This window comes from Peromyscus maniculatus, chromosome 21 (genome assembly GCF_049852395.1).
Source record: "Peromyscus maniculatus bairdii isolate BWxNUB_F1_BW_parent chromosome 21, HU_Pman_BW_mat_3.1, whole genome shotgun sequence".
NCBI classification, from domain to species: domain Eukaryota; kingdom Metazoa; phylum Chordata; class Mammalia; order Rodentia; family Cricetidae; genus Peromyscus; species Peromyscus maniculatus.
Genome location: NC_134872.1, coordinates 70,506,334 through 70,533,486, shown reverse-complemented (window position 1 = coordinate 70,533,486; position 27,153 = coordinate 70,506,334). Strand labels below are relative to the sequence as shown.

The 27,153-nt window shown below is 43.0% G+C and overlaps 1 protein-coding gene across 34 annotated transcripts in view; it reads right to left on the bottom strand.

Moving 5' to 3' along the window:
• Positions 1 to 27,153, bottom strand: part of Dst (dystonin) — a 434,856-nt gene that overhangs the window by 194,868 nt on the left and 212,835 nt on the right. For 21 of the 34 annotated variants that reach the window (XM_076558452.1, XM_076558433.1, XM_076558438.1 and 18 more), the window contains 4 exons: positions 14,708 to 14,797; positions 14,123 to 14,158; positions 12,544 to 12,621; positions 11,181 to 11,273 (listed from right to left, as the gene is read on the bottom strand). In XM_076558452.1, coding sequence (XP_076414567.1) covers positions 11,181 to 11,273; positions 12,544 to 12,621; positions 14,123 to 14,158; positions 14,708 to 14,797 — 297 coding nt within the window. Of the gene's footprint in view, positions 1 to 6,163; positions 7,084 to 11,180; positions 11,274 to 12,543; positions 12,622 to 14,122; positions 14,159 to 14,707; positions 14,798 to 27,153 lie in introns of those variants that run through there. The other 13 variants (XM_076558420.1, XM_076558454.1, XM_076558456.1 and 10 more) reach the window with 2 other exon arrangements.

Genomic DNA, 27,153 nt, shown 5'->3' with positions numbered 1-27,153 from the left:
CATTTCGACATGAGCTAGAGCTATCTGGGAAAAGGACAGCCAGTTGAGAAAATGCTCCTGACTGTCCCGTGGGCAAGGTTGTGGGGGCATCTCCTTGATTGAAAATGGATGCGGGAGAGCTGAGCTCACTGTGGGTGGTGCAATCCCTGGGCTGCTCGTCCTATAAGAAAACAGGATAAGAAAGCCAGTAAGCAGTGTTCCTCGGGGCTTCTGCTTCCGTCCCTGCTTCCACGTTCCTGACCTGACTTCCCTGATGATGAACTGTGAGGCAGATGTGTTAAATCAAATAGACCCTTTCCTCTCCAGGCTGCTCACCGTCATCATGTTTTACCACAGAAACAGAAGAAACCCCAAGACAGGGTTAGATGGGAAAATGCTATCAAACAAAAATTACATTTCTTAGCATGTTGTATCAGAATAAAACATTCCATGTGAGAATTTAGGCAGTATTAAGAAGGGAAGCCGCCGCTGGAGGAGAAGGAGCACACCATGGTTCTAACCCAGGAAGTTCTTCACCCAGGTACGAACGACCTGTTTCTCACCTGGCCGCAGCTGTAGAGGCGGGCAGCATGCCGCCTGTCTCACCCTTCCCACCCTGTGGGTTCCTTCTCTGGGCATCAGTTTCCTTCCGTATAAATGAGGAAACAGCAGCATCTCACAGAGGCCTCAGGCCACGAGGTGCTCCAGGGTAAACTGAGGTCAGAGTACAAGGGGGAGTGGCACTTAAACTCTGATTTACACCAGATTCAGGCAAAATCTGATCCCACACTGAATCGTCAACACAAGCACATAGTCTCGAGTTAAGATGTTGCTTCTAAAGACATTTCTTTCAGAAAGAATTTGACTATTTTGGCAGAAATAAATGTAATCAACACATTTTTAGTGGCTGCTTCCAAGTTAAAAAAAAAAGTGTTAGAATGCTCTACAAACTATTTTAAGTGAAAATGTTGCTCAAACATCATGAAACTGTAATAATTACAAACCACCTACATGAAAGAAAAGGCCGAATGAAAGACACAAGTGATTTAAACATTGCCCCTCCCCCCCAAAAAAAATCAGGCTAGGGTAGTAAGTCAAAAAAGAAAACCTGCGAAGAATAAAGTGCGCGAAAGCTAAACTGAAAACCACTTCAGGCAATTCCCTCATTTTTGCTCAAACATAACAACTACCCATTTCTCTGGTAGAAGAAAGAGAGGATTTCAGGCTTTTATAGGTTCTCCATCGAGTTTAAAAACTAGAACACTGCAAAGCTGATCGGGGTCCAAATTCTATTACATTTTCATTAATTAAATAACTATAATCAGTCAAAAATCAATAAACACACTATCATTAAAAAGAGATAAAATGGTTCGGAAAGAAACAAATTACTCAGCTATAGAACAGATGACCTTTAGCTTCGGGATGCAGAGTTACCCTATCACAGGCCAGAAGACAGACACTCTGAGTTTCTAAAAAGTCCTATGAATTCTGAAGCATAAAGAAAAATAACAAATGCCCTTCAGTGTGACTGATGCTACTGTGTCCCTCTCACACTTTGGGGTGGCTCCGAATTGTTTTTAAAGCACGAAACATAAAAGTCAATGTGCTAATAGACTCTCTCTTCATTTATCTGGAGACCACTAGTGTCTCTACAACGGCCACTTCTCACTTTTCATCCTTCCTTCAATGATGACTCACTAAAGTCTGTCCCACTGACTGGCAATCCGTCAGTGACAGAAAGGCACACGGAAGTATTACTTTCATTAGTTAGTACATCTGGCTTGTGGGAAAGAGGTTCAACCCCACCGCCATCCAGAAGCCTGCGTTTCGAGGACTTAGGCTAATACCCTGGTCCCCATTTGTGGCATACAATGGGCTGTAACATGCAGAAAGAGTGTTCTACTCAACTCAGTGTCTTCTATTAATCCAACATACAATACATAGTAACTGTTAGATAAAGGAAGGAAGTGGGAAAAAAATCATTGAAAATCAATGTGTACATTTACACACGAGAATTCACAGACATGTAAAACTGGAAAAGGCGTGGGCAGGAAAAGGAGGCATGTATCAGGCAAACAGCTCAGCTTGGACAACTTCAGGTCAAAGTGAAGTTCTCATATGTGCTAGTCAAGTGAGTTGAGCAACCCTCCTGAGCCTCACCATAACCACTTCACAGGCGTCCTCTGAAAATGAGTGCTGTGGGGGAAGTGCCTAGTGTATGGCAGGACCCAAAGAATGACATTATGATTAATAGGAGAACCATGATCTGCTCCAATAGCATCTGAAAGAATATGAAATTACAGAGCTGATAATGCCTAAGTCATAATATTTTCATTCTGATGACTGTAAGAACTCAGACCTACACACACACACACACACACACACACACCTTTATTTGCTGTTCTGACCACTAGAATCTACTGTAGAGTACAGCTATCCTCATTTATGATATGAGAATCACTGAAAATGACATACAGGCATCCATATTTTCAAAATCTTCCCAGATTCCTCTAACATATGATTAGGTTAGGGAATCCAAGGTTCATAAATAGAAAAGTCAACTTTCTTATTGGCATCCACCTAACAACACTGGGAGGAAGTGGGATTTGTGAAATTGAAGAAAGAAGAATGTTGTGGGAAGGGCTAAGGGGTGAAGGTGGAGGCCATGCCACAGGCTACAGACACAAGTGTGCACAGCAGGTACCGTGCCATGGGCTGCAGGACACATGAGTGCACACAACAGGTACCATACCACGGACTATACAGGACACATGAGTGTGCACAACAGGTACTGTGCCACGGACTATACAGGACACATGAGTGTGCACAGCAGGTACTGTGCCACGGGCTACAGACACATGAGTGTACACAGCAGGTACCATACCACGGACTACAGGACACATGAGTGTGCACAGCAGGTACCATGCCACGGGCTACAGACACATGAGTGTGCACAGCAGGTACCATACCACGGACTACAGGACACATGAGTGTGCACAGCAGGTACTGTGCCACAGGCTGCAGGACACATGAGTGTGCACAGCAGGTACCGGGCCATGGGCTACAGACACGAGTGTGCACAGCAGGTACCATGCCATGGGATACAGACACGAGTGTGCACAGCAGGTACCATGCCATGGGATACAGACACATGAGTGTGCACAGCAGGTACCATGCCACGGGCTACAGACACATGAGTGTGCACAGCAGAGTCCCTCAAAAAGCAGACACAGAGACGACCTGTCCACAAGGACTGCCTACGTGTTCCTTCTTGTGTTCATCATCCCCACCCTTCTTATTTGCGTCAGCCCTTGCTCTCATCTCTTGGAGCAGTTTTCTTCAGTCATTTTGCTTTAAATTAAAGAACTGTGGTCTCACTATGCTGCACAGGATAAAGGACAGTGGCTACTCATGGACACGACATGAGTTCTGATCAGCTCCATTTCTGTACTGGGCTGGCTTATTGCTCCTTATGCCACGCAGTCCACATCCGCATTTGGGCATGGTGGACTATTTCCTGGAATTCCTGAGCTCAAGCAGAGCTCCTGTCCCAGCCAAGTAAGCACTTAGGGCTATAGACTGGCAACCAAGCCCAGGCAAAACTTCTCTGACAGTGAGATGTAACAGATACCATGCTACTGTCTAAATCAGCTAGTCATAATAACTGTATTATCTTAGAACACATTGAGTGATAGGACTACTAATGAGCTTTCTTTTCTTCATTCTGTATGAGAATCACCTATTTTCACTATTTCATATCATTGCTGGGGGTGATCCAAAGCCACAGCATGTCCTAAAGCATTTCCAATTTAGCAGCATCATACAAATCTGTTACCCACCCACCTCCTTTCAAATCCACCCTCTTGTCCCAATACATGTGTGTATGCTTATGAGACATACTCATCAGGCATGTATGGAAGAGGAGCCCTTAGGCTGGACTGCCTCTTGGCATATTACTGCAAGGATTTAAAGGAGAGGTAGGCTGGTCATCTGCACAGAGAATGACCCATGTCACAAGATCAAGGGAGTTCAAATCAGGTTAAGTGGAGCTCCAAGAATTGTACCATATTCTACTTCAAAGCTACTTCAAAAGCCCTCAAGGCCAACCCTGCATACAACAGGAGTAAGGAGACAAACACCAAGAATGACTTGAGGCAGATAAACAATGGTTATGTGACTAAGAAGCTATTTCTAAGGGGAAAAAATACTAGTAAAGGGGTTGGGGCCTGTCACCTACATCTAATTATCCATGAAAAGTGGAGTCCACTGTGACACAGAGTTCGAGAGATCGTTCTAATCAAACACATTTAAGCAAACTGAGGCGGGAAAACACCTGTAACGATACAGGAAGAAGGACCCCAGACCACAGCCGAGCTGCTGGCTCTCTTTCTGTATCATGAACTAAGCTACTCAGATAAAAACCTAGCTGCCTCCTTCTCTGATCTATAAGACACTACACTTAGTTACACACCGCCATAGCACAAGCACTTAACAAACCTAAGTGGCAGGCTGATGACTTACTTCCACATGTATTTTCCAACAAAACTTTTAAAAAACGCATTTGATGTAACAGATCACAATATACTTGGCATGAAGATAACAAAAAAGGCTTGTGTACACTTAAAGAAACAGGTTTTTAGTGGTTTTCAATGACGAAAAGAACCAATAACAAAACACACAGAGCTTACTTGAAGCCAAATTATGGGGGAAATAAATCTAAGACACTAAACCAAGCTAAATTCCTAAGCACAGGGTGGCTGATTTGCTTTCTTCTGCACTGGCCTTTATGCCAGATCTACACAGATAATGCCACAACTGGATGCTTTCTTTATAAATGCAACCGCTGCAAAATATAAACAGACCTTCATGAAGCAGAACATTGCTTGGCAAGGTCTGTGGTGAACATAAACAGGAACTTAGCCACCAAGGTCAACGATGACCATGCACACCAACCCTAGTACAACTCCCTTCTGCCACTGTGCCCGGATCTAAACCAATGACACAATGACCCGCCCGTGAAGTCAGGCATCACGAATACCACTTGCATTTGGATGTTTTGGGGTAAAAGATAAAGTTAGGAAAAATTTACAGAAAAAAAAAAAATCAACCCTGCATCAGTAGCACGGAGAAGAAATTTAGGTAATGTACTTCCCAGGGAAATAAGTCACACTGATTCAATTACATTTGAAAGACAAGTAATTTGTCCAAAGCTAAACATCAATGTTAGGGAAAAAGATGTCAGCTTCCTGGAAGCCTGGGTCATTCATATCCCAGTCCCAATGACATGCTGCCCTAACAATTTCTGACGTCCAAAAAGGGCCATGAAATTTGGGTAAGTTGGTGTTGGGGATTTAGCTGAGTGGTAGAACACTTGCCTAGCCAGCACAAAGCCCTGGGCTCGGTCCTCAGCTGGCGGGGGGGGGGGGGGGGGGGGGGGATTTGGGTAAGTTAATCTGTGCCTCCACCTTCAACACACAGAATAACTGAAAGCAATTATGTCAATGTTTTGTGCATGAAAACTGATAAAAGAACTGGAATTTGGCCTCTTGGACTATGGAACAGAAAGTCAGAATGCGCAGAGTACTGTTCTGTGTCCCATATTGTCCTACTTATTCCTTATAAACAAGTCTTTATATTTCAATTGACACACAGTAATTGAATGTATTTGGGAACTATAGTGTATGTGTGTGTATGTGTATGCATAACTATCAAGGATTCAATAGGCATATTTGGACAATCTATTATCTCAAATACTTGTCATTTTGTGTGTGTGTGTTCGGAACATCAAAACCCTCTATGCTATCTACATCGAGATACTCAGCTGTCCTAAACTGTTTTCTAATTTAACTTTTACCTGCCACAGAGCTAAGTTTCTGCAGGCTATTCCAAAAAAAAAAAAAAAAAAAAATCAAGAGCCATGAATTGGAGAAATTAAAGCGAAGTATTCTGTTAAACCAGGGCTTTCCCAAGTTATGCGACAACAAAACGTTTATGTTACTGAAGTTAAAAGTGAGGAGGAGAAGAATAAGCGACGTGGCTAACACACCAGAAAAAGCTCCCGTGTTGACATACGAAAACTCTTAACTTGCACACAAGCTGGTGTGGAGATGGCACTTTAGAGAGACACACTACAACACTGAGTCCTGCGTGAAGGGGGAGCATTTGTCACTCTCGTCTCACTTACCTCACCTCCCTCATTCCCAGGTGCGTCCTTGGAAACGGAGGGCACACTGGCCCGGGGGGAATGGTGCCTCCGTTTTGTACACTGAGGACGGTGTGTTTCATGAGCGTGAACTCTCTCAGTCCTGTGGTGCTCTCGGATACTGCTATAACTCTTTGAAAGGTTTTCCACAAGCCCATTGTTTCCGGGTGATTTCTCCGGGACACAGAGAATGGAACTTAAGCTGGCTGCCTTCTGGAAAGTAGAAACATCGTCTTTTCTCTGGAATGCTCTCTGTTTTGTGTTGACATCATCTACATGTCTCTCCCTCTCTGTGCAATATGGAGGGCTATCTTCTTCTGAAATCGTCTTGTCCGGGGCACTGACTTGTCCTTCTGAGTCGTTGTTCTGGGCAGAGGAAACTGTCACTCGGCAGGAGCCACCATCCACAGCACAAGGCGAAGGTTTCTGTTCCCTGGGGTCCGCAGCCACCGTCCTCCCTGGCTGCACACCGGCCTCCGGCGTGGGGCTTGTGACGGGGTCTTCTGGCACCAGTTCTCTGGATGACACAGCGGGCTGCTCCCTGGCTGGCTGACCGCCATCCTTCTTGCCTCCTCTTCCACTGCTGTGCCCCACAGGATCAGTGTCACCTACAGCTTTCTGGAACTGTTTTCTTCTGAAATATTTTCTTCTGGGAGAGGATTTCTCAGGGCTCAAGGGAGTTTTGGCAGGATCAAAATACTGTTCTTCTTTCTCAGCCCGAACACAGCCACAGACATTCCCCATTTGATCCACAGGCACTCACGGCTCCACAAACTCACTCATTTCAAAATCCGGGGCTTCCAGGGCCGGCTCCACCAAGTCCCGAGTGAGATTCCACTCTGACCCGTAATCCCTAGCAGACTGGGTGACCATCCTCTTCAGCCTGAAGCCATGTTGCTTATGAGAAAACCACTTGCAAGAAATGCCGTGGCACCCTGCCAGCTGGTCTCTGTGTCTTATTAGGCACTGTGGCTTATTCCTGGCCACCAGTCCTCCCAGACAAACATGACTGCTCCCGGTCAAATCAGACACCAGTGAGCTTCCAAGGCAAACCCCGAGACTCACTCCAGAGACCACGGCCCCCAGATGAACACAGCGCCTTCCGAAATGCACACACACTATCACCACTTGCATTAACCTCTGAGGCTGAGCAAATGGAAAGTAAACACAGCCAGAGACTTATTGGTCAAGTGTCCTTCAAGCTCCGTCCCAAAGTGCCTTTCAAACTCGAGTTCCAAAAATCCTCTCCTGTGTGACTCCCCCTACCCCTAAAACTCACCAACTAATTTTAGGGCTTACACACAAAGCTTAAGAGTCTATGTTAAAACTAACTCAGAAGAAAAAGTGGAATAAAACTAGGATTCAATAATTGGTTGAAGGGAGGACAAAACACTCAATGCCAAAAATACTTTAATCCTCTCTAAAGTCAGTCCTTTAACGTGGCTGGAAACAGTTTCAAATAATAACTCTCTAAGGTACACTCCAATGTATTCATCACATGAGCAGATGAATACATGGAGTGATTTAAAGGTGGGACCCTTAGCCAAGGGAAGTGCCTGCACACTGGACACATACATTAGGGCAGTTAAACTTTATGCTCTGTAATTGCACTTGGGTTACATATTAAACAGCTTTAGTAGGGTCCCGGTGGAAACTGAAGGAATTGGTGGAGACTGAGACTTTGAGCTGTGCATATTTCTGACACTGAGTCATCGACATGGTACAGAGGAAATCAGTGACTGACACACAGGCCAAAGTCACTTGGAAAGTGGATGACTCCACCAATCAAAGCTGGAACTTATTGTATTTCTCGGAGGAGGACTATCCACTGAAATTGTCAAGTTCACACAGATGTTGCAGATGTCTGTCAGTAACACAGCTGTATTGCAAGGGTTTTCTTAATTATTTAAAAGGGAAATTAAACATTATCCAGTGACAGTCTTGGGTTGGTTTGTCCTTCAGTTTCCAATGTCTTCAACGGCAATGGAACAGCATTTAAATGTAGGATGGCTGCTATTTGTACTGACAGGGTGGAGAAGCAACCCGTGATTGGCACTCCCTCCACCCTTCCTCCGGCCCTGCCAAACTAAACAACTGTCCATGGTTAGGTCACATGTTCCAAAAATGGCTCAGCTTTTGCATCTGCCTGGTAACTGGTACCTCTCACTGTCTTCTTCTCTAACACCCTGCCAGGCCTGGAACAGCCTCTCAGCTTCCCTTCCTGCACTTCAGCTTGTATTTTTATTGCCAATGGACGCATCCCCCTTGATTACATTTAACTTAAAACAATACTTTAACAGATAGCACAACACACCTCATCATGATCTAGCATACAGTGCTTTAGGACATGAGACTGTCAGGAATATAATTCCTGCCTTCCGAATGCCAGACTGAAAATGGGTTCAATTTGTAATGTTCAATTTCAACAGCAGCATTTTTAAAAACAGACCAATGGTTCTTCTGAAAATCTTGCCTTATTTATGCAGCGAGTAGAGGAAATAAGAGGCTATGCCACCCTGGGTGAGGGTGCTCACCACTCTTCTCTCTGGGCACAGCCAAGGGGTGTTCGAATCTTCGATTAGCACAGCACTAAGAAAAGCTTTATTTCATTTACATTTCACCCACAAAACCATATTCAAATCCTTGATCCTCCTGCCTCTAATCCCTGATGCTGAGATACAAGCAGTACCGCAATGGCTGGCTTAACATGTGATTCTTCTTAAATGACCCCTTGCTTTACGTGCCGCAAATACAGAGTCTATACATGCTGCTTCTAATTCCTGCTGGCCCACATTCCCATCTGTTATTTTCTTGTTTCTGCTGCAAGCAGCTGGGGAATGTTTTCCCCACAGTCTCTGGTGGCACTTCAGACTGTCAACTATCCTTTTCTCCTCTTGTTCCCTTCCATGGTTTCACCAGTTCATTTCCTGTTGCTTCACACATCTCTCTGAATAGTCATTCCTGTTCCGTTTCCTCAGCAAGACCCGCTCCCGCCCGTCATCAGGGGCTCTCCACACAGGGGACCCTTTCTCTCCAACAGTCAACAACCACTTTCGTGTCGATAAGTCCCTGTACCTTGACTTCCCAGGTCTGCTCTGCTCAGCGGACTGGCACACAGGCTAGCTCACTTACCCTTCAAACCCATGCAGAAGGTCAACCATTTTCCCCCTACTGCCAACCCTAGATCTCACAATTTGTTTTCTGATGTCTTAAAGAGTTTAACCTGAGCCCTCATCTCCATTTCTTATACCCTGTGGCCAAATGTCTTTCTTCCTTTTTCAAAATGTCACCTCTTGGATACACTTTTCACCGCCACCTGGCCGATATCCCTCCCTCTGAAATACTTCTGTTTCTTGGCTTTTCTCCCTCACTATGACCACCTAGTGCATTTCCATCTATTTTACATAGAATTAGAGATTTAAAGCATCATCACATTCTCTTTCTTAGAGGGGTGCACATGCTAGCGTGCACCTGGAGATCGGGGACCACTGACGTGAGTCAGTTCTCTCCTTCCACCACGTGGGCTCCAGGAATCAACGTCAAGCCTTCGGGTCTGTCAACAAGAGCCTTCACTCACTGTGCCATCCCGCTAACCTATCAGGTTTGATTTATTAGAACATTTCTTCCCTCAAGCCCAGTCAGAGTGGCCATGACAAGAAAGAATACAAGAAGCCAAGAATGCAGTTCTGTTTCCCTCCTGTGAAGTCCTCTGGACTGCCCCACGGCGACCACTAGTGTGCTATTCGACTTCAGACACAGCCTGCCTGATGAAGCCGACGTGATGAAGTAGCTGGCCCCCTCCATCAGGGCCGCAGACTTGTCCACCTGGGTCCTCACAGTTTCAACCCTAATTTTAAAAGTCCTGGACCTAATGCACTGAGCTCTAGGAGATAACAGCCAAGGCACTCTCCATGAAAATAATTCTTGGGTCACTTCTACTTTTTATAATTCTGGTAACACGGTCTGGCTTGTGTCCCACACGCAAAGCTTTGCCTTGGTTTAGTGCTGAGGACTCTTAGTTCTTTTCAGGGTGGGGTCTTCTGGTAATGACGACCCTTAGTGCTCTGGAGTCTTGGCTTGCACTGAGTTATTTCCTGGGTTGCCCTGACTTCACAACCCAGGTGACTGGACATCATTAGCAGTCCTATAGGCAAGCTGGTTAACATTGTCTCCACTTGCCCAGCTGCCTGGATTCCCTACTGCTGGGACAGTTCAGCTGCCTATAAGGCCCTGGGGCTTCCCTCCTAGAAGGATTCTTCCTCTCTAGAACTTTTCATATGGCTCAGATCCATTCCCAAAGGAGCTCTTTTATTGTCCATTATTAGTTTAATACATTTTACCCCCTCCCCCTTCAAGATTTAAAATCCTACTTCCTTTCTCAAGCTAGTGAGCCGTTTATTTTCTTTCTTTAAGATCCTTTAAGCACAGTATTACCAAGGGTTGACAAAAATTTTGTGAGATGAGCAGCTAACGAACTAAAGCAAGTTACAAAGTGAGTCACTGTGAATCCAGCTACAGATTTCTTTCAAAATGTATCACTGTCCTCAGAGCTACATAAGGCATGGCTGCCATGTGATACTTTTCTTCTAATCTGGCTTTCTGGAATACTTCTACTGCCATCTAGTGTCTACTAGAGGAAATTTGAATTTATTTACAATATGGATAAAATTATTTTAAGTAAGGATTTGAGTCATAAAATCTTTACATAGCTAAAATAAGAAATACTGCCCAAAGAGCAAAAGAAACAAGTGTTCATTTAGGAAAAAGAGATCTCTATCTCTCAAATCTAAGATTACAAGAGAAGACCTTTAAAGGCAAATACAGAAGCTCCTAGAGACCAGGAAACAAGACGCCAGGCTCACAATGTTACTAGGAAGAATAACTGAAGTGCTGTTACGAAATTTGCTTTCCACTCAGAGGACATAAAACACCTTCCCGAGAACCACCTGAGAACCAGCCGCAAGACGGAGAAACAGCGCCGGAGACAAGCTGGACTTACCTGAAAGTGCAAAATTATTGTCCATATTAATCCCAAAGTCAGCTTAGGATTTCCATCTGTTATGTCATCGTTTCTAATATTCACTAACTTCACCTGTTTTATAGATGAAGAAGAGAGAAACAGTTTATTATACACTCAGCAGGAGCTCTCTTTACCTACAAAGGAAATGCTAAACCATGCAAAGAGTGCAAAGATCACCGAATACTGTTCACCCTCTCCTTCGGTGGTCTAGAAAACAAACCAGTCTAAACTGGGTATTGCTGTGGTTTTCTAGAACAAGTGCCCACTTGTCAAAAACTGCAAAAATGCAATTCAAACAATGGGGCCTGGGTAAAACTTTGTGATCTTAAAATCAGGGGGCACTTTCTTTGGAAATGCGCTTATTTCACCCTTACCATCAAGCAGAAAAAGACCCAAGCCATCAACAAGTTCAACAGCTTGTATGTCTACGACAGAGGACTTTTAAAAACTACTTTCTAGATTAAGTATTTAAATCGCTGAGCGTCTAGAAGCTGAGCAAACATCAAAGAGCAGTACCACACTCAGAACCGAAGCTTATCAACTGTTCAACCAGGACATTCAGGTACATACATGTAATGAGCTCAACACTGGCTTCTTATACAAAGAGCTAAATACCAAGACATGTCATCATGTTGAACACTGTTTCCTTATTTGACAGAGAATGATGAAGCAAGGGAGATACTTTTCCACCTCTGTCCCTTCTGTCATGTGGGAATACAGGCCGCCCTTGCCAGTGCCAAGTGTTATTGTCTTGACCTTCAATATCCAGTCTCTAGAGAGTCTAGAAGCACAAAGAATGAATCCTGTTCTTTATGAATTATACAGCTACTCTATGATGGAAGCACAAAGAAGGCCGAGCCGGTTCTCTACTTAGAACGAACAGAAGATTGCTGTACAACTAGTAAGTAGAAACACCACTAGCACTGTTTCTAGAAGTAGGGTGCAAACGATGAAAATATTCTAACATATGCAGTGTAAAAAGTCAAGTGTTGCCTCACCCCTGCCTGGAACTGTTGCATTCACAGGCATTCTTGACATCCTGCTGCTGCTCAAATGTCCCTGACCACCTAGGCAGAAGCATCCTAATGCCATCAGGGAGAATGGGTCCTCCTTATTCAAGGGGAAATAAAGCATGCCTCACTCTTCTGAGCTTACACTCAATACTAACTTCCTTTCCTTAGGAACAGATGTTTGAAAACACCATTAAACATCTGCTTCAGCAATGGGCAAGATGTTTACCATAGTTCAGGCCCAATTAAACCTTTGCATTCCCTGACATAGTCTTATGTAGATTTAGTTGATCTCTTATGTTCACAAGGCTAGAGTCTAGAAAACATCATACCTGGCGTCTTTTCAAATAATCCAGTGCAATCTGTACATTCTGCAGTCTGTGAAAGCGCATCCGACCCTTCTCTCTGGGCTAAGGATAGAAAATTGAAGGCGTAAAAATACTACAGTTTACAATACCTCTGACCATGCTAATTTAAATATTTTATCCATTCATCTTAACATTTCTAAACTATTTTTTGGTAGACTCATCCTTTTTTAAAAAAAAAAAAAGAAGTTTTTGACTCTTCTCTATCATCTTGGTCTGAATTTCAAGACTGAGGGACTTTTTTAAAATATATTTTAAGCATATGCTTTATTCCAAATGCTTCATTTAAATAAAAGGAAAACCACAGACCAAGGAGACCTTCTGTGTTCACTAACAGTACAATCCTGGCCAACTGGGGCTTAGCTATAAAAATAATAAGCAATAACTCTCCATTTTACCTTCTTAATACACACTATCAACAAGACAGTTTTTCTAATTGGATTTATGGATTTATGAAAATGAGGTAAAACAGCATGCAAATTAGTATTAAAAAATGAAAAACAAAAACCACCAAGGGGAAAGACAAAAGGTTTGTTTAGCTGTGACTGAGGAGAGGAAAAAGCAACTTACACTATGCGATACTTTTCCTCTGTATTTATTTCAGCTTTTACACAAAGGTGGACTTAATATCAGGCAGAAAAGACCTGTACTTTTGTGTTCACTGGATGTGATGCACTTGTTTTCCCAATCCCAGAAAAAGTGTCAAATCATAGTGTTTTGTTTTGTTTTTTTTTTTTTAGTGCCATTTTCCTTAGGAAATGGTATATATTATCAGAGGGAAAAAAGGAACAGAGCTGGAAAACCCTTAAGGAACATACAAAGAATGGGGCTGAAATTTATCACATGAAATAGTCTAACAGCAAGAAGAAGAAGCCAACGTCCGCCTTCACTTCCGAAATGCAGGCCATTGACATTCAAGGTCTTGACAAAAAACAGCAGACCATATACAGGAAAAATAATTTTGGCATCAGGGTAGAAATGATGCTGAAAATTCACAAATTTGATACTATAGAAGCACAATTTCCAAGGAAATCAGGGGAGGGATGCAGATGACCAGAGCAGCTCTACACTCTCTGTGAAAGTAGCTGGCCCATGTCAGCTAAGTGTCGGTTAGACGGCCCCCGTGATTATATGGGCTACAAGACTTAAAATCTTGCCCCTCTGCATCCCACGAACAGGTATGATTTAAGGAAACTGATAAAAGTCTCCCTATGCCACCCCCCAAAGTTGTCATGTTTGAAATATCAATTCCAGAAGGAAATGAATGTGCATAAAAATTAGTATACTAGTTATCAGGATTCTAAATTCATAAACAGTGTTTAAAAAAACAAACAAACCCTAACATCTAAATAAGTCAGTCATTTCAGCTCTGAAGATAACTTTAAAGAGGACAAAATATTCCCTTTGTCCAGTTTCTTCACACACGCCCGCCCTGCTCTAGGGTTGGGTCCCTGGCGGGTTAGTGAGTTACGGGGACACCTACCCCCTTGTCCTCATCCTCCACCTCCTCATGCTGCGCACACTCGCATGCTGCTGTTGCACTCACCAACCGTAAGGTCTTCAAAAAGTCTCGCTCCCTTGGCTAGTGAATATAACAGACAGAAGACAGGACAGCGGGGAGACAGACAGACCGGGAATGAAAAGAAGAGCATGAGCAGAACGGAATGAGGGAGAACGGATAACCGAGAAAGGGAGTAACGGTCACACAGGAGGGAGATGACACCTGGGTTAGCCCCTTCTCAGAACGTGAAGTCGGGCTCCTTGCTATGTACGAGGCTTTCCAGGTGTGCTTGTATTGTGCATCTGACTTCTTTTAAAGCAAAAATAAAAAATTAAAAAAAAAAAACAAAACCCAAAGGTATTTAAAAGAAAAAGAAGAAGCACAAAGACCAATAGTATGTTAATTATCGAACCTATCACAAAAGCAAAGACATCTCCAGGTCCACATTCACATCACGTGAAGATGGGATGCTGCAGCCTCTGGCCAGACCTCTTTCCTTCTGGCTGAAGTTCATAATTTGAAGAAGAAAAAAAATGCTACAAAAACCTAACATCTATGCTGCCAACACCCTGGTCATGTGTCTACAGAATTGCAGGCTCAGCAAAATAAATTAGGAAGCCTCTAACTTACCAAGGTGTCTCCAGAAAGGACCTCCAGAAGGGAGATCAAATTGTGCCCGTCCCTCAAGTCTTCGTAGAGATCATTCACATGTTTCCGAACCTACAGAGGAAAACAGCACTTTAGTCCTGGAGCTCGGAACCAACCTTCCCATTCCTAACCAAGCAGGGCCATTCACAGAACCATGCTTCACGTGGTGTTCACCTGTGCACCTATTTTTCATTTTTATTCCCTCATTACTTAATTTAAATGAAAATTTAATTTAAATGTAAAACCTAAAAAAAAAAAAAAAACCTAATAGAGTAACAATTCATAAAGATGACCAGAACTACTAACTTTTCAACACCTCAGACTAAATATCATCATGAACTACTTACTATATGGGCTTACCAGTTTTAAATGAAAATCATATCCTAACTTTATTCATGATCCCTGACACTCTGGTACTGCCTTAACAGACTTGTGTTTTTACCTCCACTTGCTCTTCATACAAACACAGTGGTTCTCACCCTTCCTAAGGCTGCAACCCTTTAATATACTTCCTCATGTTGTGATTGACCCTTGGCCATAAAATTATTTTCCTTCCTACTTCATAACTGTAATTTTGCTACTGTTATGAGCTGTAATGTAAATATGTGACACACAGGATATCTGATCTGTGACCCTGCAGGTTGAGAACCGCGGACCCAACACGTAACCAGTCAAGGGGCACTGTGTAAAAACCATAAGCTGGAGGACCGTATACAGAACTCTGTATGCTGTGTCTACAGCCTTCTCTCAGCCTCTACTTTAAATAACTAACTAACTAACTAACTAACTAACTAACTAAATAAATAAATAAATAAATAAATAAATAAATAAATAAATAAATCATAGGTTAGGGGGCCTCTATGCAAATTGTTTTCACAGCGTAAATTTTGTGGCAGAGAATCTAAATAACTCGAGGATGAACTTGGCATTCAGCCTGTAATGGTTTCCTCTATTCTCCAACCTGCCCGGAGCCTGTGACTTTAGAACTAAAGGAGGTGGCAAAGGATCCAGGAACACCCTGGCCGACTCTCCATCTTTACAAACTGGAGCTATAGTTTGATCTCCTAATTCCCATGGAATAGCACTGGTATTGCAGATCACACCACATAAAAGGAAGTATTAAAATATCTTTTCCTGTACAGAAAAATGTGACTTGAAGATAATTTTAGGTAATATTTATTTATAAAATCTGTAATTAACCAAAGGCTGAGGGGCCCCCAGCTGGATCAGGCCCTCTGAATAGGTGAGACAGTTGATTGGCTTGATCAGTTTGGGAGGCAACTAAGCAGTGGGACCAAGTCCTGTGCTCATTGCATGAGTTGGCTGTTTGAAACCTGGAGCTTATGCAGGGACACTTGGCTCAGTCTGGGAGGAGGAGACTGGACCTGCCTGGACTGAGTCTACCAGGTTGATCGCAGTCCTCGGGGGAGGACTTGTCCTGGAGGAGGTGGGAATGGGGGGTGGGCTGGGGGTAAGGGGAGGGAGTGGGAGGGGGAGAATAGGGGAACCCATGGCTGATATGTAGAACTGAATGGTATTGTAAAATAAAATAAATAAAATTAAAAAAAAATCTGTAATTATCCAAAGCAGTTATAAAAGTGTTACTGTTCTGTTAACATACTGACCTCAAGATATCTTTGACAATTCCCTCAGGGTCTTAATTATAATTCAGAAATGAACCCTTATTCAAGGGCCTTTTCAGGAACATACATGGCACATACATGATGTACACGCATCACCCTATATGCCACACACACACACACATCAAGGACTTTTGTGGGAACATACATGACATACACAGGCACATCTCTTAATGAAATGAAAGCAGTATATTATTTTCTATTTGCACATTAGAGCCCTATAAAGGTTCTCAGTCTCCTTCCAACGTAGACTTGGACTTGTAAGGCCTACTTGGTGCTCGGCCTGGCCACTGTGCATCTAAACCTGGGCATTTTCACTGTATCTCCGGTGTAGCCAGGAAGCAGCCTCACTATAAAGAGCCTGACCGGGGCCATGCAGAGAGCAGAGTTACACAGTAACATCATATAACTACTGATGCTCAGCCAGTTGCTTCAACTCTCAAAATAAATGAACTTGTTGTGCAAATCTGACATCCTCCGCCCACAGGACAGTGGTAAACACGCATATCCTCGGGACAGAACTCCCAAGGGCAGTAACACAATGCAGAGGGTCCTGAATCCTGCCAAACTTGGGTCCTCCTACATTCCATTTCCTGTCCTTCTCCTCCAGGACAGTTTAAGCCAGGGTGTGATTTTGACACTTCTCTCATAGAAAGGCAATTTCACAACTTGCCTTGCTAATAGACTGCACCAAGCCCTCCTCACCAGAAAACTTCTCAGAATTAAATATCTTATTATTGTATTTATGCTACAATAAAAAAATTGAACATACTTCAAAAGGAAAACGTTGTATCACATAAAACCAAATTAGGAAAAGAAGAAACTAAGTCTGAAGGAAAAGAAAAATTTAGAACATGCATTTTAATTTTGCTTCTCACTCTGACCCCATTGCCAAAGCTATCTGGGCCACTTTAAGATAAGGAGAGAACTAAACAGTTAAGACTAAACAGAAGGCTTGACTCTTTTATTTCGTCCAAAACCTGAGTCATAGACATTTGGCCTGGTAACTTCACAGACAGCTGCTGTAACTGCCAATACTCTTCTGCTTTCCACTTAAAATTAAATGGAGTTTCTCCTTTCTTTGAATAGTTTTCCCTATGAGGCAAAAATCTGTCTGAATAAGTAAGAGTCAAGGAAATGATGAGCAACATAAGAGCATTGAGAGGCCTGAGGGCAAGTCATCCAACCCGAGTTACATAACTAAGGGAAGCACCTTCTCTGCATTCCACGCCATCTTCCCAGAATTTCCCAGGGCTCTCTCTCTCTCTTTTCTTTCTTTCTTTTTCTTTTTCTTTCTTTTCTTTTCTTTTTTTTTTTTTTTTTGTTATTGTTGTTGGTTTTTGAGACAGGGTTTCATTGTGTACTCCTGGCTGTGCTAGAACTCACTCTGTAGACCAAGCTAGCCTTGAACTTGAGATCTTCCTGCCTCTGCCTCCCAAGCACTGGGATTAAAGGCGTGTGCGACCATGCTCACCCGGCTTCCAGTCTTTCTAAAATGTGTGTACTGCTTGGAATCTATTACTTACCCACAGGGGTCAGTCACGCTAATCTCGTTCTAAAAAGACTAACCTAAGGAAGGAGATAGATAAGTAGACAAGAAAACAGTAAAAGGGAGAAAAACTCAAGGGGCTGGAGGTGACCTAGGAATGAACAGAGGTAAACATGCCAGACCTGTGTTAGCCACACAGGGATTCGCCAATAAAAAGGCACAAATGGAAAAACCACAAGGCCAGTACTCAAGAGCTCCAAGTTGTTCAACTTCTACATAAATTAAAACTCAAGCCCAACTCTGGAGAGAAGGCTCTTCATATACCTGCTTCTTCTCTATTCAAAACGGGCTTTCTCAGAAGTTTGGCATCGTATTAGTTCTTGTTAACAAAAAACTCCACAAGAATTTTGAATCTCATACTTGTGATTCAAACACTTTTGTGGCTAGGAGAAACACACAAGAGAAGCGGTGAAAGGAGCTAAGATTTGGGATGGAGACATGGCTCAGAGGTTAAGAACACTGGCTGCTCTTCCAGAGGTCCTGAGTTCAATTCCCAGCAATCACATGGTGGCCCACAACCATCTGTAATGAGATCTGGTGGCCTCTTCTGGCGTGCAGGCAGAACACTGCATACTTAATAAATAAATCTTTTTTAAAAAAGGGGAGGGGGAGCTAATATTTACTGTTACTTATGGTCTCGAGGCTATAGTTCATCACAGCAGGGAGGGTGTGGCAAAGCTAAGCACATGACATCATGAGAGCCAGGCAGCAGAGGGAGAGCACCTATGAAGGTTGGGAGGCCATGGATGGGCTCCAGCCTTTTGGAATGGGTTGCCCACAATCAGAGCTGGTCTTCCCTCTTTTGTCTCTGGAATTGCCCTTACAGATACACACAGACTAATACGGTAGGTATATCTCAATCCAATCACCAGGTCGTCAAGATGAACCATCATAGCACATGTGCGGCTGCAGTTCGGCTCACTAGGTATGCACTGGACATTCACCACTGGCTAAGACACCCTGAAGATGGAGAGAAGCACCCAAGAGAGGGCTGTCTCCTGGAGTCTACAGTCTGAGACGACACAGTAAAGAAACTGCAGCTCAAATGTAGAGACTCACACTACATGGAGCCCCATCCTGTCCCGGCTCTAAGACCTCTTAGCAAAGAAGATAGAGTGTGTCAGGTCCAGAAGAGAGAGGGGAAGAACAGGGCAAAGACGTTCAAAACCGTGTAGTAGGTACCGAGGAAAAGGAGGCAGCTGCCCACTCAGAGAAATGTGAGGTGGAAGTTAAGGCAGGAAGGGGACCAGGAGACCCGGCAGCTTCATACTTGACACATTAAGAAGCTCTGAAGGCCATTAAGCAAATTAGGGAGCCAGAAAGCCTGGTCCATACATGTAAGGGACACTGAGCTGAGGACAATTAGGGCGCAGCAGAATCATGAACAATCTCAGCCTCCCTTATTTGAAACTTAAAAGCAGGTCACAGAGTTATAAGACAGAAAGCATCTCCATATTCAACCAGAGAGAAGAGCACCGGCCACTGAAGACTCTTGCACCTTACTGAGGATGGTAAACACAAGTCGCTACAAGAACACGCTTTAATAACTAGCCTCCGCCTGTCACTTATGTGCTGTTCCTGAGGTGCCACCCTTGAGACCCGGGGATTTATGTCTGTCTTGTCACTTTAAAAATCGACCCTTCTCTGCTGAATATGCTCGACAAGCTGGAATCCAAGCTCCCTCACTCCCCACCCCATACATATATGAAATGTCAATAATTTTATTTCTTCCTAATCTTTCATTACAATGGTTGGTTCCAACTAAGACCCACTGAGAGTTATTCTTCCCTACACCATTTCTCATAAGTATCCTGTAAACTGTCATCATTTTCAGTGAAGTCAGATCACAAAAGCCAAAGGCCAGATCGTTCAGCCCTGACAAGGGCTCTTGGGAAACAGCAAACCAGAAAGGACATTGAGTCAGTGAGCCCTGGATACAGCGCACACAGCCCAGAAGCGATGATCACCAGATAAAGGGCCCAGTCTTCCCTTAAAGGACACAGGATCCTCAAACACAATCGGCCATCTTTCAAAGGGCATTAACGATAAAAGAAGGCTTGTCCCGAGAACTCTTCGCTGCCTTGTACTAACTAGTGAAAAGGAGGGGCCGGTTGGCTTTAGTGAAAACTATCAATTAAAATGCTTTGATTCCTTTTTTAGCTTGCACAAATGCATGAAAAATGGGCCAACCAGTCCTCCCAGGCCAGCTCCTTTAAAACCCTTTTCCAAAAGAATTTTAAATATTAATATTGCTCTATGAATTATGGATCCTTTTAAAATACACAGGAGGGCTTAAAAATATTCTCAGGAAGCTGTCTGAGTTGTTCGGTGAATTACAAATTTTAGTGTTATTTCTTTAAGAATTGTGAAAGAATAAAATCAACCCCCCGATTTTCCCTGTTATTATGAATTCTAAGTTGGTATATTTAGGTATTTTGAGGAAATATCCATTTGATGTCATGCAAATTAATGCCGGCAACGAGACAATGGGAACAGCATAGTTACATCATAGTGAACTCAAGTAGTTCTTTGAGGGGAAAGGTTCCTTTTTCCAACTTTCAAGAGCAGTATCAACTAAACAAACAGAAGTCTTCTCCCTTCTCACCACCAGGTGGAACTGTGGTAGTTAAAAGCATTAACAGCATTGACAAACGCTAAGATTCAGGGAATTTTAGTCAGTGTTTACAGTAATCATGTACATGTCAGGAATATCTCTCAATAATTTAACTGTAGTCTTAGAAAACTTAAAATAAGATATTTCTCTTTTTTTCTTTTAATCAAGTAACTCTTCTGAACCAGGATGGGATTTTTTTCTGTAATTATGTAAAGTTTTGACTTTGGTTTTTGTTTGGATTGGGTAGTTCTTCCTTTTCCTCTAGCTTTTTCTTTTCATATATAGGAAAGCTGACAAAAATCGACTTTGCATGAGTTTTCCCCTAGGTCTATATATCTTTTACATAGCTATGTGGACCTTGGTGATGAGAAATTTTAACTGAAAGAGAAAAATCAATTCAGAAACCAACATGCTCTGCAGGCTAGCATCTTTCCTGGTCCCTGTCCGCCTTCTCTGGAGTGGACACATATTACGAGTATGTTGTGAATGTGCTGCACACTTCAGTGTGAAACACACGAGCACTGCTTCACAAAGACAGGGAGGGGGTGGGAAGAGGGGTGCGGGGTAATCGTCAATCAACATGATTATGACATCCTCACAGAAAAGAAGTAGAGGACATTTTAGGAAAGATAGTCCAGCATTCTGTGCTGAAGACTGACGCCCCGCCATATTGGGCAGGAGGCTAGGTTCTCAGCTTGTAACTGTTTCTTCAGGTATCTTCCTAGCTCAGTCCCCCTACAGATGTTTCTGTCAAGTGCTTCTGTCCAATCACCATGGTGAGCGCTACTGTGTCAAGCTCAGTTTTAGATGACCACTTAAGGGATCCATAAGGAATCAATTACTGGCATGTTCTGTAACGTCTTTCACATTCCTCCCAAGTTCTTACCATATGGACCCTAAAAAGAAAAGGCTGAAGAAAGGGGAGCCATGATCACTTCACACTCTTAATAAAGAAACACTAAGCTACTCAGTGAAATGGGATTTTGCTATAGAAGAAATCCTGTGGGCACAGGAACATGACAAATGAGGACAACCTAGGAGAACGCTGTAAGAAGAGCTAACGTGCTCCATCTGTGTCCTAGAAAACGACACTAGAAGGTACTCGGGGTGGCACATGCCTACAGAGCAAGAGCAGCCTGAGCCCCACTGTGAGAAATTTCCCAGATGAGGAAGAGGAGGGGGAGGGGGAGGGGAGAATCACGGCAGTGTCACAGCCCTGTCATTGAACACCAACTTTTCAAACAGATCCCCCTGCAGTTTCAGATATTCGCTCTTACTGAAATTTTTTTAAATTTTATTTTATTTTACAATACAATTCAGTTCTAAAATTTTTTCTGAAACAGGATCATCAAGTTTTACAGTAAAAATCACGTAAAAGCCAAAGAATTTAAATTGCTTTTACTTAAAATATACTCACAACCAAAATTTGAAACTGGTTAATAAAACATAAATCTCTTCAATAAATTCCCATATTACTCGGTAGTAATAATACATCAACTGTATGAATCGGGTCCAAATTAATTACTAGAAATTAGAGGTGAGCTTAGGCAAGTCCACTCGGTTCTTCTCTGGTGAAATGGGCAGCTTTGCCTCTCCATACAAGGTCACTTTACCAGCCTGCCTTTGCCCTTCACAACTACTTATCAGAGAGTCAAGGAAATCTGGCTGGCACCAAGGTAGGGCAATGCAGAGGAGAAAACCCAGCAGCGCAGGGCACGACGGGATTCCAGAATAAAGGAACCCAGTCCGAAGATTCCCGGCAGCTGCCGAGTGGGCCCTAAAAAGAAAGAGCTTGAAAAACACGGGTCATAATCACTTTATGTTCCTAATACGCTACTCCACAAACAAAACAGATATAAACCAATTTTGTGATCGCGGCACAGGAGAGGATCACAGAGAAGCAAACAGTAAGGATTCTAAATAAGCAGCAGTGCCCGTCACAGAGCTGTTTGGTAACTGTCTGAATACTGCTTAGCCGAGTCACCTCTAGGAGCTTTGTCAAAGGAGCTACAGGATGTGGATGTCTACCTGCCACACAGGAATTCAACAGTGAAGTGGATCCTTATCCCATGTAACAATCTTTCTGGTGTTATACGACATCCAAGGGAGAAATCTTATCACATATCGCACACTTGGAGATTAATAAAGGCTAATAATCTCTTTACTATAGCTCACGCCCAGCTCTGGCTAATGCCCAAAGAGGAGTTGGGCAGAATAAAAGATTTCAATAACTTACATACACCTTAGGCTTAGGCATTCCACATACACTGCCATTCTTATGTCTCTCTCAGGGCTCAGGCCCAGTTCACACTTTGAACAATTTAAACACAGACGGGAGTCTGCAAGTCTGGCCACTTGGGCAAACGGGATTTACAGAGTCTAGATACTGCCAGAATGATTTCTTATGTGTTGCTCTTTTTGAACAGTTGTTACCTCGGTTCATCTTGTACGTGGCAGAATTAATGATTTTCCTTGTAAGAGCACAGGGGACTAAATGACAGACCAGGCAGGACTCAATGTCTGTGTGACCTTGAGCTGCCCCTAGAGGCTGGTCCTTTGGGAATAGTCCTAATGGCTCGTTGTAGGTGAGGACTGTCTCCTTTTGTTACGGGAACTGAGCCTAACTGGAGGTCAATCTTCATGAATAAACAGAAACTTTCTCAGCCACTCTAAACTTAGGGTACAGGAGTTTCTTTCCTACAGTTTCTAATAAGCCTGGTCATGAGCCCAATTACCTTCCAGTCATATGTAGGCAGTGTTCCTTGAGCTAAATTCTACTGTGGATAACAATATCTTCTAGGCAAGTTTATCGGCAAATCCTTTACAGTACCTGTTTCACGACTTCTGGTTTCCGCTGCATCGCTCATACTACTTAAGTCCTGACCTGAAGAATGGCAGATCTAAGTGAAGAGGAAGCCTCATACACTGCAGTAGGAGCACACACCAGGGCAGCCATGATGGAAATCAGCACAGAGACGCCTCAAAAGATGAACAATAGAGCAACCATATGACCCAGCCACACCACTCCGGGGCATTTGCCCACAGGACTCCAGGGCAGCCATGATGGAAATCAGCACAGAGGCGCCTCAAAAGATGAACAATAGAGCAACCATATGACCCAGCCACACCACTCCAGGGCATTTGCCCACGGGACTCCACATCCTACCACAGAGATACTTGCACATCAATATTCATTGCTCTTCTAACAACAGTAACAGGGGAATGGAATTCACCTAGGTGTCCATCATCAGATGAGTGAATAAGGAACATGTGGTGCATGTACATTTTATTTAACCAGAAATAATAATAGAATTTGCAGGAAAATGGGTCGATGGGAAAAATATTAAGTGATGTAACCGAAATTCAGAAAGACAAAAACCCCATGTTCTTTCTCATATGTGGATCATAGCCTGTAGAAGGTGTGTGTGTATAAATGTGGGTAAGGCCTAAAACACTAAAAAAGACCAAAAGAAGGTAAAAATAGGTGCTAAGGAAGAATAGGCAAAGGGATACATGACATGAAAGAGGAAAAGAGACTGGGGGTTATATAAGAGAGAAGGAGAAAATCCATAAAAACACAATTTCATTAAAAATGCCACAATGATATCAAATATCTTGTGTGCTAATTTTAAAAATGAAAAAAGTTGATCTACTATAGCACAGTTGTTTATGGTGTAGGGTAAGCTATACTTTCAAGGCACCCCACAACAAACCCAACTTTTCCTGAGCCCGTAGACATGAGCTTCATGTACAGCCTAGATGATGTGGAATGGGGATGCTCTGTTGGTCTTCCTGCACACGGAGCCACTAGCTGGGATGGCTGCGTAGTGACTCCAGGTTCAGGAGGAAGCTTGCCCTCACAGAAAAGGCAGACGCTGGGTAGACAGGGCCGTAGAATGGCATCTCTAGCCACTGCAGGGGACACTTCCCCAAGAGGTGACTTCATCTCTCTCTTTCTTTCCCTTTTCAAGTCTAAAGCATAGAAAGACTAGAGCCCCCTGAGCACCATCACTGATGACCTCCAGGCCTTCTTAGCATTGACGCTTCCTGGTGTTTATATTTGAACTGAACTTATGCCCATTCCTCCGGTCCTTACAAAGAAGCAGCTAGGAACAATTGGATACATCTTCTATTAAACCTATTAAGCACCCAGGACTACGATCAGGACAGCTGGTGCAGGGAGATGGACATGAGAACTATTTTTAAGGAATGTCCAGATAACAAGATCCCGTGGCTTCTGCCACACCCAGCTCCACTGTTTCAGTGACCTCTTCTGGCTGTCAATTTTCTTTCCACAATAAAGCCAGCAACCCAGAAACTCAGTTCCATGATTTGTATTTTCTAAAGCCGTATCTGAGGAACTGATGTTTGGAATTATATGTAAATGTATGTTTTTTTAAAAAATTCCTTTTTCAAAATAGTGGATGTGGATGTGTGTGCTTGTGTGAAAGCACGATCTTATTAAATGAATTAGTCTCCATGGCAGACATATCCTTTCTGTAGCAGAATCAAAACTTTCAAAGATGTCGTGAACATCTTTGACCTCTTCACAGGTGACATCCCAGCTATAACAGCTTTCCAGACTCCAGTGGGCTCAACAGAACCCATAGGTCACAAGTGCTTGCCAACTAAGTCTTCCAGTTGTGCAGAGCTGAGTCAGAAAGGATATGCCTTTGGTCCTATAATGAGGTTTCAATCTTAATTCTTCCCCTGCCCTTGTTGAGTGTGCCCTCCCACCCCCGATTTTCACAGGAGCAAGTGTCCCCAAGGGTGGACTTGAACTAAGTAACACTTAGCAAATCAGAGGCCACACTTCCACAAGTGAACCATGCAACGTGACCATGGGCACACTCTAAGACCCTTAGCCCCATCTGGATAGTAGAACTTCATTTCCAATCCTGAAGGCTAGGACCATTAGAGAAGAGAAACGGCCTTGCTGAATAGCTAAGCTGCCGCTCTCCTATGAGTAGACTCAGGCATTCCTTTCTTCACCATGCATTCTGTTCCCACTTCTCCTCTGGCTCTCCAAATTGTGTCTTCATTCAAGTTCTGTGCTATCATACTCCTTGGTTCTGGATGTTTATCATCATTCTCCTTTAGAACAGTTTTATGTTCACACTACACATTAATGCGAACACCTTAAAAGAACACGATCCTAATTCCTGACATAAGATCTTTCAGAAACACAAAGAATGCTAGTTGAATAAATAAAACATCAGTCACTGGCACTTTGCAATTAACCTTGGCTGTGCTCTCAGCTGTGAACCTTGGGTGCCTGCTCAGCTGACACAAAAGAAGAGAAACTCAAGAAACATATGCACAACCTATCAATCCTCTTCCATGATACAGAGGCCTGGTGTTTGCTCCCAGAACCCATCATGGCATCCAGAGTGGATCTGTATAAATGCTGCTGAGTCACTGACTTCACAGAGAAGAGTGTCCATGTTTCCCTCTGCATTTTCTATTACCTATCTACACTATTTTAACAAATGATGAGCAAAGAGGTGTTTAGAAAGGGTCTGGAGACAGACCTCGGCAGTAAAGTTAACAGAATAGAGCTTGACAGTAATTTTTTAAAAATATATTATATATGCAATATGACATATTTTTAATAATATGGTTTTCTGATAAAATAGAAGCAATTTAGCATAGGGCATTCTTTTCAGCAATGATGCTTAGATGAGACTCAGTGAGTGACCACATGCAAAAGGATTCATTTGAAGCTTTTCCTCAGAATGAACCACACACTCAGCTACAGTAGCTAAAATTACATAATTACTAGATTAAATTACAGCAGTGCATTTGGTTCAGAGAAGACTATTTATTTATTTATGACAAGGTCTTGCTATTATGCAGCCCAGAATGGCTTCATACTCTTGATCCTCTTGTCTCAGCATCCCAACTGCTGGGATTACCAGCAGCGATCACCATGGCCAGCTAGAAAACTGCTTATATATGCCAAGAAAAGCACAGATGGCAAAGAAAAGCCATCGGAAGTGTGCCTTACCTCCAGTCACAGGCAAATACGTGAACAAGCATTTTGTCAGAGAACAGAGACAAATGGATAAGAAGCACATGAAAAGATGTTTAACATCATTAGTCCTTAGAGAAATACAAATCAAGATCACATGGAGACAGCAACACACACACACACACACACACACACACACACACACACACACCAGAAGGACAGTGAAAATGAGATTGCAGAGTAATTAAACCCTCACACACTGCTCACGGACATTCGAAATTCTACAGCCACTCTGGGAAAACAGTTCCGCAGCTCCTTAGTTGCTAAATTAGATTTACAATATGACCCGGCAATCACACTCCTAGGACTGAAAACATATCATTCACAGGATGAGATACACACTTATGTTCACAGTGGCATATTAGTGCCAGAAAGAGGAACCCCAAATGTCTGGCCACTATTAATAGGTAAACTATGCCACATATACAGGTTGGATTACTACTCACAAACAAAAGGGAACGAAGAATTATAACACGGCTGACCCTCAAAAACTGTTACTTGAGAAAAGACAAATACAAAAGCCATTATTTTACGTATTGGCCAGTTTTATGTCAATTTGACACAAGCTAGAGTCTTAGAGTCTTCAGAGAGAAG